We start from the raw sequence: 14810 nt of genomic DNA on the forward strand, positions 1-14810 counted from the left end.
CATCCCAGTTATGAGACTAGTACTTTATGTGAATATTTAAAAAATGTAAAGTACAACTGTAACTGGAAGAAAATGTCTTAAAGTGACATTTGAATGATGCCATTGTCTATGTTTGAAGAAGTCACGTCTTTTTTAATGGTATCAACTGGTTCATGTGCAGCGGTAGTTATTTTTACACTTCCATAGTAGATGTTACTTATGAACCTTCTCTAAATAAGAAGGTAATTGTGTCAATTTATGGTGCGATAGTTAATAAACCTAACGGGAAATAGGGTTTCTGGGGCGCTCTTTATTAAATAACATGATACAATTTCCTATGCCGTAATTGTACACCAAAATTGTTAAGTGAAATTAACATTTACAAGATGGTGGGCACAGTTTATAGTCAGTGCATAATAGGTTTGAAGAGTCCAATGAGAGAGCAAAGGCCTCACTGGACCAACTGATTGTATAGCCTTGAAATCTGATGGTGGTATTTGCTGTTTTTAGCAGCACCGCAACTTACAGCCACATAACAACATAACCAGTATATATCTTACTGATAAAGACCACTTCAATTCACACAATAAAAACCTGTGGTTTTAAGACATAACCTAGTCGTCTTTGCATTTGTCTGTCTATTCAGTACTCTGTATTCCAGTGGGGCAATATGGCAGATAATACCAGGTACTCTATTGGGTCTATTAAAACATGCAGTGTACTTCCTTCTTTTTTTATATAACTTTGTTTTTTTAACAGCAGCATCAGCATTGTAGAGCATGCCCAAAGTTGTGTTTTCTGAGAAATGACAACCTGCAATGCCATGTTTGACTTGTCTGATCCAGCTTTTGGATATGTTGCTGTTGGAAACAGGAAGATTCAATAAATATTTTACAAACTTAAAATGCCATCAATAACGAGACAAAAATGGGAGCACTCTGTCTTACTAGAACTGAGTACATTCTGCTATTAGTTGCAAGAATCTGACGAGTTTTTACATGGACATGAGTAATTGATAGAGCCAGACCGATATATCAGCAGGCCGATGTTAGGCATTTCCCAAACTATTGGTATCTGCATTTATAATAGACGATAAATGAATATTTACAAATTAAAATAAAATGGGACGAAACACCCTTCGACCATGCTGCGAGTGTTGGTGTTGCATAGTTGGTCCACCACAGGGCGCTCTACAAAGTCCTTGTTAGTTTTGTGTTTTAAGTTTCAAATCACAAGTTTGTATTTTTATACATTTTATTTATCAGAATGTTAATGTATTTTGATGTTCCTCTGTTCTGTTGTGAAACAAACAAGTGTATTTTGAAACTGCATTATCATATTATTTTAGTGAGGACTCATAAATAACTACAATTAACTTATAATAGGGACATCTGTTTATGTTTTTTTATGCGTGTCTGGATATATTTCTTTTTTAACATGTATATCGGCTGATATATCTAAAATATTTGTATCAATATCGGCCTTAAAAATTATTTATCTTTCAGGCTCTAGTAAATGACACGCACTAATTGCAACATGACTGTATGTTTTAACTGTGCATGAACAGGATTTAAGGAGCATTTCCTCGTTGGCCAGATGATGGAGGCAACGTGTAGTTTTCATTTAGCAATTTAAAAGTGAAACTAGGTTTCCAAAAAAAAAAAAGCACCCTTTAGCAGCACATAACGGGCTAGGCTACACTATGCCAGAAAATCATATAAATTGGCAGCATATTACACTCGAAACTCACAAAGCCTTGGAACAAGAACTCCTGCCTTAAACCCTGCGCACTGCTCGTCTCCCCGGGGCGTCGAGGCGAGGTCACAAGTTCCCAAGCAGCACATCCCCTGAGCACATCGCACACTTCCCCACAGGGAGGGCGGATCCCACACGGAGACACACGGGATCAGGGGCTAGAAGCCTCAAACCGCACATATAGGCTAGGTCTAATGAGTCAAAGTTGCTGAAATCTGCTGTGCGCCTGAGATCCGGTACGTGGAATGACCAGTCACTCATCACACTCCAACGGCATGCAGAGCCTCCGGACGGAGCACCTATACAAGGTTCTGGTTATCGGAGACCTGGGGGTTGGGAAGACTTCCATCATCAGGCGTTACGTCCACCAGACCTACTCCACCAACTACCGGGCCACCATCGGCGTGGACTTCGCCCTAAAGGTGTTGAACTGGGACTCTGAGACTGTCCGGCTCCAACTGTGGGACATTGCAGGTGGGACAGTGTCAAAGTTCTATATTTCTTTTGCTGTGGATAAGCCTAAAGTTATGTTCTGCTGTCACTGCAACATGTTGGCGGATGTAATATGTTGCACACCATTTATAGTTTGAATGGTCGGCTATGCTCTTGTTAAATATATAATATAAATAGGAAGTTCATATCCTCACTGAAAAACGTGAAATTGTTGTTCAGCAAGGCTGTTTGTCATAGTTCCTGAAAAGTTGATGGTTTGTGGAGATAAGACTTATCTTCGAATTGACAGTGAGGCGTGACTGTTGTAAAATGATGAAACATTCACAGCTAAAAGACGCATTGTCACTGTGAGCTGGTAGCCTAGGACAACGTATTTCTCTCTCTCTCACTCTCTCTCTCTCTCTCTCTCTCTCTCTCTCTCTCTCTCTTTCTCTCTCACACACAAACACACAATTATTCTACCTCATACAGACTCGTCAACTTTCTGGAAAGATCTTTTCAGAGTTGACCCTTTAGAACTCTGTAGTGGAAGAACTCAAAGCTGGAAGGTGTCCAGTTCCAAAATTAAATTAAAAAAGACAATAAAAAGAAAACAACTGTCTGAAGGGAATGGAGAAAAAAATATTCTCCCACGATCTAAGGAACCCTTACTGATGCTTTTCTGGCTGACTCAGGCTCTCCAACGAGCACAAATGGCAGTATTTGGAAGCCAGTGGGGCAGTGGCTAGGCAGAAATAGTATTTCGGGTGGTCCAGTACAAAAGGGAGTGGGCCATTTTCAAAAAGTTGTAGAAGTATCAAAAAGGACAAACTGAAAAAAGCAACAATTTTACCTTTCAACATACTGCATTACAAAGGCAATGGCAGTGCTACAAATGCTCAACCAACAAAGCTCACTCTAAAAAGGTTGTATACATCAGTATAGTCAAAAACCTGTCAATTTTAACCTATTCAGACTAAAATATATTTAAACCGCCAAAACCAGCAGCATTGGCTCTGCAAAGCACTGTTGCCTACATAGCCTACATCAGACAGAAATCGCACATGTAACATATCCTTTGTGTATTCATAACAGCATTGTTGCTTCAGGACTACGGTCAGATCATGAGCAGCAAATGTGCTACCGGCAGTAAAAGACAATCAAAGAATCAAAACTTCCAGCCAAATATTGTTTGAATTATAAAAGATATAATAAAAAGTGGCTCGCAAGGCACCAAATCTTTGAGTCTACTACAGTGACAGGATCAAAGAATACTAAAAACTTTGTCACTTAATAGAGTGATGTAAGTTAGTTTCTTATTTAATGTGGGCAAAACATGAACTCGTTTCAGCTAGAAGCAATCATCAGTGTTCAATGTTTCTTACTAACTAGCAAGGTTAGGCTAATAGGTTACATCAATTATAATGCAAGAAGTATGAAACACGTTTTACTTAATGTTAACATACCGCCGTGAGGGCCAGTACTCAAACAAACTCTTCTCTCTGTCAGCTCAACGGGGGAAATGTTTGCACACTCTGCGTCCTTATTTACACTCTTTTCCATCCAAGAAAACTGTCCAAACCACTTTACAGAGAATTGTCATTGTTGTCGTGGTAACTTTTAACAGTAGGCTGCATTGCCTAACACATCCATGGTAAAGTTACATGGTTACATTGTTTAAAAAGCCAGCTAGCTAGCTAGCTAGCTGCTGAAGGCAGCCCCTAGAGTCGGCCTTACGTTACCATAGCAACCAAGAACGTTCCAAAGGCTTCCTTGTGATGGAAGACCTGACCTGTGGTCATTCAAGCAATGGAGCTGCATAATGTGATTAGGCCCATGTGATGAAGATTTAAAGGCCAGTCACAGGAGTCACTGGAACCTAAATAAAAAACAAAACATCACTGTCATTCACACACACACACACACACACACACACACACACACACACACACACACACACACACAACCACACAAACACAGGCACATGCTTCAAGTGGTCAAATGCAATTATATATCACATTGGATTTAGTTTCAGATACCTACTTTAAATTCATCCTATGGAGGAGTAGGAATATACTAAGTAGGGGCTGAAGAATACTTGCTTGGTATAATCTAAGGAATGGTACATTGTGCATGCTGTACTTGAAAGTCCTGTCACAGTAAGTTGTATATTGCACCATCAGTTTATTGAATAACAGTGTGTCAAGTGACATGAGTGAAGTGTGTGTCTGTCTGAGACTGCTGCCACACCACTGCACATGAGGAGTTCCTTATGAGCGATTTAAGTCATTATTATCTCTTACAAAAGGAGGAAGTTCTCTGTCCATGGCCTGTCAGATTTTCCATTTCCTCTTACTAATGAGGCAAATAGCAGCATTTTGTCCTTGCCAAAGCATTCATAGCGATGCCAAAAATGGACTCTCACGTATTAATATTTATTAATCCTCTCAACTTTTCTTCTGAGAGGATGTACACACCTACACACCCAGTTTGGAACCATCAAGTAGTCACATTAGATGGCAGAACACACAACCCCGGTGAATGATATGTTCTAACTTGCTTTTTAAGCACTTCATTTCCATTACCTGCACAATGCACAAGCTGCATGGATGAACACACATACTGTACATACACACATGGTTATATTCTCACTGATATATTGAATGAATACTCTTATAGTCTTTGTCAGAGGTTATTTTCATTGCAGGTCGAGCAAAATAAAGGTTTAATTTCAGTAGGCCTATTATCAGCGGGAACAAACTGTTGCATTGACCTTCTGGTTAAGTGCAACGTGACAGTAACACCACAAGAATGTGCTGTTTAACGGGAATGCAGGTTATGCTAACTGCAATCCTAATGCCAGCTGCATTAGCTGTTTCCTGCAAATAAATGCAGGAAAACAAGGAGAATCTTTTATTAAACTGATGACTGGGAACAATAGTGTTGTCACAGTAATGAATGAAGCTCACTGTGTCTGTGTGTTTGCTCATCACAGGTCAGGAACGTTTTGGAAACATGACCCGAGTGTATTACCGTGAAGCAATGGGAGCCTTCATAGTGTTCGATGTGACAAGGCCCACGACCTTCGAGGCCGTCATCAAGTGGAAAGAGGACCTGGACTCCAAACTAATGCTGACTAATGGACAGAGCATTGCCACTGTGCTACTGGCTAACAAGTGCGACCAGGGCAAGGAGCTGATCAACAACGGCATCAAAATGAACCAGTTCTGCAAGGACCATGGCTTTCTCGGGTGGTTTGAAACCTCGGCTAAGGTGAGACCAGAGTGTGGTTGAGGTATTTTTTCTCTAATTCTCACTTATTAACACATTATATCTTGTTTGTTTAATCTGTACAAAAAATTGTGTTAAAACAACAATTTGTGGTTTTATGATCAGCAGGTCTACTCCTTGGCTAGGCACAGTGACTTATACTACAAATTAGGCCCAGTTTACACATACATGGTTATTTTGAAAAACAATGATATTTCCCTTTGTTTGTGCTCTTCATTTATGGAGAATTTGCCTCTTAACACGATTCTTTCTTTTTGAAACCGGAGAGGTTGAAATGTCCATTTATGAAAATAGCCACCTGGTGTAAATGTAGTCTTAGTGAGCTTTAGAAGCGCTGGTTTGCACTTTGTATTCCATCAGACAGAGCCAGGCTAGCTGTTCAGCCCTGTTTCCGGCTAAGCTAAGGTAACTGGTTTCTGTCTGTAGCTTCATATTTGACATGAAAAAATCAATCTTCTTTTATAACTTAGGAATACAAATGAGTGTATTTCTGAAAGTGTTGAGGTACTGCTCTAATCCTCAACATGGGCCAGAATGTAGGCCTTTGCACTGAGCGGCTGATACACTCAGTGGAGATCTCCTCCCACTCAGGTCACTTCAGTAAGTAAAAACATCCCCACAGAGCCAACTTAACTTTCATATCCCCATGAAAAGTGTCTCAGCGAGATAGATTTACAAAGCAGGTTCAAAACAAGCTAGAGGATTGTTAACTGTTTTTAAAAGGAGTTCAGCTTCTAGGCCAAGAAAATGTATTTAATCAATAGAAATGTCTAGGTATTTTTTGCACCAAATATTTCCCCATATTTATGATAAATTGTATCCTCAGAAACAATGGGATCCTGACTAGAATTTAAAATACAGTTGTGTTTAACCCTTGTGTTGTCCTCCCGGGTTAAAAAACAGACAACAATTTGGCATTTTTGTCCCTTTTTCAGACTTTTTTTAGTTTTCACTAACACCCCCTTACTAGTTTGACAGTACTTTCATGGTCAATAACCTTCATTTATAGAGAATTATACTTAATATTTGAGTTAAAAAAGCTGAAATTATGAATTATTTTGACTAATAATTAAGATCAGAGGAGCGTACAGATGAGTTTAGTCAGGAATGAAAGTGATCAATTTTATTTTCAAACAGCATTGTATGGAATCCAATCCATTTTTTTGTGGTAAATGGGTAAAAAGAAACCCATATTTCAGATACAGACATTTTTTGAAGGGGTCAAATTTGACCCAAGGACATCAAGAGGGTTAAACAAAAAACAACAAAAAACAACTGTGTAAGGATTGAGCTCCGATAATTTGTGTGAAGCAAAACATAGTTTCTGATTGACAGTACAAGTCATGCATTCAAATTTTTACTTCAAGTGAAGATTAGAAGAAGGCATTATCAGCACAATGTACTTAAATTTACTTAACAACAAGGTGGAGCTTTCAACTGTTATATAATGCTGCATAGTTTAATGAAAAATAATACATCATGTATAAATTGTAATATTTATGATTAACACCTGAATCTGCAACGTAACCATACGTTTTACAGTAACTGCTTTGGGGGCCCTCTGTAAGTTTTTTCAGGGTATAATAAGTTAGGATAGTAACATATTGAATATTTTTCATATCTAAACATCATATTTAATCTATAGCTGTTTGGGGCACTTTGACACCGGGCCCCAAGGCAGTTTCCTACCTTGCCTAATGGTAAATTCTGCTCTTCATGTTTTTTACCATGAACTATAGTGTATTTCACCATTTTTTCTGACCGTTAATAGCTGCAACTATGTCATGGTAGGTGTTTTGCTCAGGACTCAATAAAGCACAGTGCGAGTTTGAAGTTGATGAGATAAATGGTTCTCGAGGAAGCTGCAAACAGCAATACTACAGGCCAAGCTACTGGCCCGTTATAAATTCTAATAAAAGTTGTCTTCATTCACACATCCTGTTGGCACTAATGTGTTGGAGCAGCATAAGTGCGCTGCCATTCTTGTTGCATCAAGACTCAACATTCTGAAAGGTCAAAGGTTATAAGGTGCAGGTTCATAAGAAGTGTCAGAGGTAGGCTATTCACACAGACATACATAGACTTTTTTGGTAGCAGTTAGAAAAAGTACAGAATTTGGTTGCACTTTATTTTCCAGTACATTAAAAACACAAAAGTCATATTATAAAATGTTGAAAAAAGTCATAGTATTGTATTTAAAAAAAAGACAAAAAAGTCATGGTATAGCATTTAAAAAAAATGATAAAAAAGTCATGGTATAGTATTTTGAAAAAAGTCATAGTAAAGTATGTAAACAAAACGTCACAGTATAGTATGTTGAAAAGGGAAAAAGGTCAAAGTATAGTATGTCAAAAAAACGATAAAGAACTCATAGTATAGTCTATCGAGAAAAGACAAGGTAGAGTATGTTGCTAAATGTGATAAAAAAGTCATAGCATAGTGAGTCAACAAAAGTGTTAAAAAAGTCATAGTAGAGTACAACAAAAAAGTCATAGAATGTCAGAAAAAGTCATGACTTGGTATGTTGAAAAAATCATAGTATGTCAAAATGGTAATACAGAAGTCATTATATAGTATGTTAAAAAAGTCATAGTATAGTATGTTGAAAGATGAAAAAGTCATAGTAAAGTACTGGCATGTCTACAAAAGTGATAAAAAGTTATAGTACTGTATGTCAAAAACAGTCATAGTATAGCATATTAAACGAAATGTTAGCAGACACTTTTAGCTAAAGCAACTTCCAATTAAGCAAGATGATGTGTTTTTTATGATGAAGAAAACAGAGAACATGCAAACTATGAATGAAACATCTGTGCCAGCCTGGACTTGAACCCTGTACTGTACTGTTGTCAGACCACAATGCTAACCATTGGGCCACCACATTCATAGTGTTATCAATGGAAATAAGTAATATACGGTGTGTCAAAAAAGTCATAAAAAGAAGTCATATTATAGATTGTCAAAAAAAGTTGTAGTATAGTATGTCGAAAGAAGTGATTAAAAAAAATCATAGTATATTGTGTTGAACAAAGGTGATAAAAAAGTCATATAGTATAGCATAGCAAAAAAGAATCACAGTATAGTATGTCCAAAAAGGTGATGAAAAGTTGTAGTATAGCATATAGAAAAAAGACATAGTATTATGTGTTGAAAAAAGTGATCAAAAAGTCATAGTATAGTAGTATGTCAAAAAAGGTCATGGTATTGTATGTCAAGAAAGTGATCAAAAGTTGTACTATAATTTAGACAACATGTCAAAGTAAAGGATGTCTACAAAAGTGTTAAAAAAGTCATATTATAGTACTGTATGTAAAAAAGTGATACGTCGTAGTATTGTATGTTGTAAAAAGTGATAAAATATTGAAAGGATTATATGTTGAAAAAAGTGATAAAAAAGACATTGCATATTATGACAAACAAGTCATAGTATACAATGTCAAAAAGAGTCAAAGGATTGTAAACCAAAAAAAGTGATTAAAAAAGTCATAGTATAGGATGTTGAAAAAAGTCATAGTATTGTATGTCGGAAAAAGTGATGATACAAAAGTAATAGTATAGTATGTTAAAAAAGTGATGAAAATATGTTAGCTGACGCTTTTATCTAAAGAAACTTCTAATTTTTTTTTTCATTTCATATATTTATTATACAGGAAAGTTGGAAAAAGTAACATTACATTACAATATAAAAACGGCCTGACTCAGTTTAAAAACTGGTTTTCAGCAGGTTCCTGTTCTAATTAAGCAAGAGGAACGGGATTTTTTTTGTGTGATGGGAAACAAGAGCACAAGGAAAACATGCAAACACAAGTCAAACATCTGTACTAGCCTGGGTTTGAACTGTGTACCTTGCTACTGTAAAACCACAATGCAAACTATTGGGCCACCATACTCATGGTGTTATGAATGGATAAAATTATTGTCTGGAATTGTAAAAGTGATGTAGAAAGTCATAGTATAGTGTGGAGAAAGAAGTCATTGTATAGACTGCCAAAAAAAGGTTATAGTATAGTACATCAAAAAAAGTGGTAGTATAGTATGTCAAAAGAAGTGATAAAAATTCATAGTATATTATGTTGAAAAAAGGTGATAAAAAATCATAGTGTAGTATGTCAAAAAAGTCATAGTATAGAATGTCAAAAAAATTATATAAAGTCATGCTATAGTATGTTGAAAAAAGTCAAGATATAAGTATGTTAAAAAAGTGATAAAAAGTCATAGTATTTTATGTAAAAAAAAACGGATAAAATAGTAATGGTATAGTATGTCAAAAAAAGTCATAGTATTGTGTGTCAGAAAAAGTGATAAAAAAATTATAGCAGATTATGTTTTTTCTGTGATGGGGCAAGATGAGAACATGCAAACATCTGTGCCAGCCTGGGTTGGAACCTTTTCTGCTGTGAAATAACAACGCAAACCATCATGCTACCATACTTATAACAAAATTTTGAGATAAGTGACATAGAAAGTCATAGTATAGTATGTCAAAAAAGTCATAGTAATGTACGTCAATAAAGTGATAAGGAGTCATAGTATTGTATATCAAAAATTGCGATGAAAAAACAATAGTATAGTTTGTCAAAAAAAGTGATAAAGAAATTATACAATATAGTTTGTCGGAAAAAGTCATAAAAAGTGATAAAAAAGTCATACTATAGTATGTCAAAAAAGTCCTAGTTTTTTAGTATGTCAAAAAACGTGATAAAAAGTCATACTATAGTACGTTAAAAAGTCATAGTATAGCATGCTGAAAAAAGGGATAAAGAAGTCATAATATAGTATGTTAAAAAAGTATGTTGAAAAAGTGATTGTATTGTGTTTGTGATGGGGGAGACCAGAGCACAGGGAGAACATAAAAACTATAAATCAAACATCTGTGCCAGCCTGGGTTTGAACCCTTTACCTTACTGCTGTCAAACCAAAATGACCATTAGACCAACATGCACATCACATTGTTAAAGGAAATAAGTGACATAAGTCATGGTAAAAGTGACATAGAAAGTCTTAGTATAACATATGAAAAAATTATTTAAAAAACACATACTATAGTATGTCAAAAAAAGTCATGAAAAGGTCATAATATAGAACTTCAGTAAAAAAAGTCATAGTGTTATATGTTAAAAAAAAGTGATACAAAAATCATAGTATAGTATGTCGAAAGAAGTCATAGTATAGATTGTCGAAAAAGTGGTAGTATAGTATGTTGAATAAAGTGATTAAAAAGTCATAGTATTGTATGTCGAAAAGTGATAAATAAGTCATAGTATTTATGTCAAAAGAAGCGATATAAAATCATCTGAAAAAGTCATACTATAGTTTAGTAAAAAGTCATAAAAAAGTAATGGTACTTAATGTTGAAAAAGGTCCTAGTACTGTCTGTTGAAAAAGGTCCTAGTACTGTCTGTTGAAAAAGTAAAAAAAAAGTCATAGTATAGAATGTTGGAAAAAATCATAGTATTGTATGTCGACAAAAAGTGATAAAAAGTCATAGAAAAGAATGTTGAAAAAAGTCATAGTTATAGCATTTAGAAAAAAGTATAGTATGTCAAAAGTGACAAAATGTTATTAGTATATCAAAAAAACTCATATTATCTATTAACCGCTTTCACACAATTAAGAAAATAAAACTGTAGAAATTCTGAAACTGAACAGATTGTTTAAAAAAAGCTGATTCTAGAGGCATACTTAACAGTTTTATCTCTCTTTTAGGACAATCTCAACATCGGTGAAGCTGCCAACTTCCTGGTCAAGCACATCATGGCCACAGAGAATGACATTCTGAAAAGCGTGGTCCCAGACACCATCTCACCTCAGTTGGACTCCAACAGGCAGATGAGCTGCTCTGGCTGCTCCAAATAATAAAAGGTGGCGCCAAGGCAGAACAGACAGTTGGACAAAGAGGGACAGTCACACCACACAGTCTTCCAAGGAAATCTAAGTACCTACAGTACAGTTTGTCTTCTTTGGTGTGAAACAGTATTGAAGATTTTAGTTTGGTGCATGTTTGTGGTTTGTTTGTTTTCTAAGTGTCCAATTACAAAAAAACAGAGCTTGCAAACTTTTTAGCCCTTAACCCGCTGGACAAAACTAAACAAATAAAGCCAATGTTTGCAAAATACCTCATCCAACACATCCAAAAGGCATAAAGTAATACAGGATGAAAACAGGAGTGTTTTTATTGGTTCTTACGATTTCAAGCAAGTGTGATTGTGTTTCTGTTCTCCTTCTATATCTTCCTAAACTTTGTGAAGAAAAGAAACCGTGTGGATGACATACTGGCTTTCTTTATCATTATTCTGCAAGAGCCAAATAAGTCAGTATTAACCATTTTCGGTGAATTCCAGCTGGTGGAAGTCTGTGAATTTTGCACATACAGTACATAGTTTTTTAAAATTACAATTCCAAGTTATTTACAGGATGCTTTAATGAACTTAATACTGGTTAATGTATTATGTTATTCTGCTTACAATCTTTTCTACAACTGACTATTGTGTGAGCCAACAACTTGGTCCGCTGCAAAGAAAAGGAGAGTTAAACACTTCGACACACAAAGATCATGGAGCTTGGCGAGTTTAACTAGTCTTTTACAGCCAGGGGCAGATTCACTGGAGCAGTTTAGCTTGAAGTGATCCAAGGTTTGTCAGACATATACTGTTTGTTAATGGAAGGGAGTGGTAGTCCTCCAGTCTCAAGTGTTCTGCCACGACTACTAAATATAGCTGCAACATCGAACCAATTTGTGCATGTGTGTTATTTTTCTTCATCAGAAGGACAATTGTGTTTATTGTCTGGATGCAAACTGGACATTAGTTCACTTCCCAAATGGCCCTAACCCTCTGTATCCATGGTAACTACATAAGTTTTATCTCATATTTTCTCCTTTCACATTCCACTCCATCCTTTGTCATTGTTTCTCATACTGAAATCTTCTCTGACCTTTCTAAATATGGCTGCTTCCAGTGTCTTATTATTGTATATCCTCTGCACATGCAGTATGTACAGCGCATTATATAAACACGACTACACAACCAGAGATGCAATACTTTTTTTTAAAGAGAAGATTTGTGACTTTATATGAACTAAAGTTTATACATCAAGTCCCTGTCTGGGTGGTAAAATAGAATTTGCTTTATGTGGTGTATTTCCATTTACATAATTGTACATTAAGTGTTTACTTAATGACATCTGTGTCTTCCAGCTGCTATTGGTCAGCTGTGTTTGCACCGTTTTATAAGCCTGATTACAAAAGTGTCATGTGTTATTGTGGGAGGTCTTGGTGGTAATTTAGAGCATGCATGCATAACAGCACCCTCTCCACAGGATTACAATTTCACATTGTTAAATGTGCTCTTCATTAGGGTGTGTTAGAGTTTCTATAAGGTTCTAAACCGTCTGACCAGAAAGATTGTCAGTCATTCACACACATTCTGTGTAATATGATACTTTGGGATGAATAATCAAATGTTTTGTCTCACAAATAAACTGCATGGATTTTTCTGATTACACCTCTTGTGGATGGTTCTTGCTCATTATTTATTGTGAAGTATTACAGTAATTAGTATTTGTAATGTCACACATGTCCCTGTTTTTGTAGCACATTAATGTAACACCAAAGTAAATTAATATCATGATTTAACCTTTCACCTGGAAAAAAAACTCATGATCACTGTAAGAGACAGTGAATGAGCTTCCAAGTGTTTTATTAGTTTATAGTGAGACATTTGTGTGTGTGTGTGTGTGTGTGTGTGTGTGTGTGTGTGTGTGTGTGTGTGTGTGTGTTCAAGCTGATCCAGGACTCTCAGGCTCTCATTAGGATGCCCATGACTGCGTGGATTATTCTGTTCCTGGCAGATTAGATTTGGTCGTCTGCTTTTGGCTCACCTAAAAGAAATCATCACCAACAACTTATCAACTGATCCAAAAGCGTTTTATAACCACTTTGAAAGGATTTTGTCATCTGCATTCATCTTAATTAATTACATAAATAACTGTTGGCTTGAATATAGCTCATGGTTTAAGAAACAAGCTCACTTAATAATAATGATGAAGTTGTGAGAGTGGGTGTCATTGTTTTTTAGGATTTTAATTACATTTCAAAAGATGTAATTAAAAAGCAACACTTGGAACAATATTCTCTAAGTTTTGGTCTCTTAACTCTCCCTGCGACAACAGCTGGCACAAATCTAACTATTCATTACTTAGATTACAAGCCCAACATATTGTGTTCTCTTTAGTGCTCAGCTTTGCCAGAGAACCACCTACAGAAAACACCCACATACTCTCTAAGAGAACACAAGAGACAGAGAGAGAGGGAGAGAGAGAGGGAGAGAGAAGTGGAGAAGCAGGCAGCAAGAGAAGAAAATGAGATGGGAGAAAAGCAATACTTAAAGCTTGCAGCAACAAAAGGTCACAGCCAGCTCATCAAAGGTGCAGGTTAACGGAAGCAAACCCATTAAACAGGTCATATTTGTCCAGCTACGAAATATTTTGCTGACAGATTTCAAACATATTATAACCAACTCTCTCTTAGATCAACACATTCAGCCAGCTTAATCACATGAAGGCCAACAGAGTATTTTGACATTTTATGTAATCCACGACAAGAGCTCAAGATGATAGACAAGATATGATCTGAGCTCATCGACTGACTTCACTAACAGAAATTGCTCATGTGGTGCCATCTGTTGTCACATTAGTGACATTGCAGGCATTTTATTCAATTAGTTGTAGATGCTGATTGATTGAAAACAAACAACCCACACTTTTTAATTTCTATTATATTCATTTGCTAATCTCACCTTTATTTTATAATGATGCTAACTGAACTTGCATGACCTAACATATTAATGATTCATTATGTTTATTGTCCAAGCTGTCTAATTACTACAAAAAAAACCCACATAGATAAACACTGGTGTACACACAGAAACACACACATGCAAATCCAGAATGACTGGATTTAAAACATAACCACAACGTGTGAACACATGCTTTCCCAAGAGTGTCTTTCTCCTCTTTAAACCCTGGGACCTCAGCGACTCTCGATTCCCACTCCCCGCTTCCAGACTCTATTAGGCCAAGTTAACCTGCTTATTAACCTTTGCCTCCATGGGTCTTTATTCTATGTTCATAAATAGCCAGTGAGAATAACCGACAACACTGTGATCTACAGATCTTAGTATGGTTACGTATCATCATCTGGGGACTAGTATGTAATGTTTTCTCACATAAAATAAATGTGAGAGATAAAATAACTCTGTATTATCTATGTCTAAAATAGCCTCCAGAGAGAGAGAGAGACAAAGGGAGACATGAGGGACAAAAGAGTGAAAAGAAAGAGAAACTAAAAAGTAACA

The 14810-nt window shown here is 36.1% G+C and overlaps 1 protein-coding gene across 1 annotated transcript; it reads left to right on the forward strand.

The window, feature by feature from the left end:
* The first annotated feature begins 1789 nt into the window (after positions 1-1789).
* On the forward strand, positions 1790-11783 carry rab38b (RAB38b, member of RAS oncogene family). Its single transcript, XM_034889066.1, has 3 exons — positions 1790-2208; positions 5162-5439; positions 11164-11783. Exons 1-3 carry the CDS (start codon positions 1980-1982, stop codon positions 11311-11313), a joined length of 657 nt encoding a protein of 218 aa, XP_034744957.1. The 5' UTR covers positions 1790-1979; the 3' UTR covers positions 11314-11783.
* The last annotated feature ends 3027 nt before the right edge of the window (positions 11784-14810 follow it).

The sequence above is a fragment of the Etheostoma cragini genome, chromosome 13 (assembly GCF_013103735.1).
Source record: "Etheostoma cragini isolate CJK2018 chromosome 13, CSU_Ecrag_1.0, whole genome shotgun sequence".
Classification (NCBI taxonomy): Eukaryota; Metazoa; Chordata; class Actinopteri; order Perciformes; family Percidae; genus Etheostoma; species Etheostoma cragini.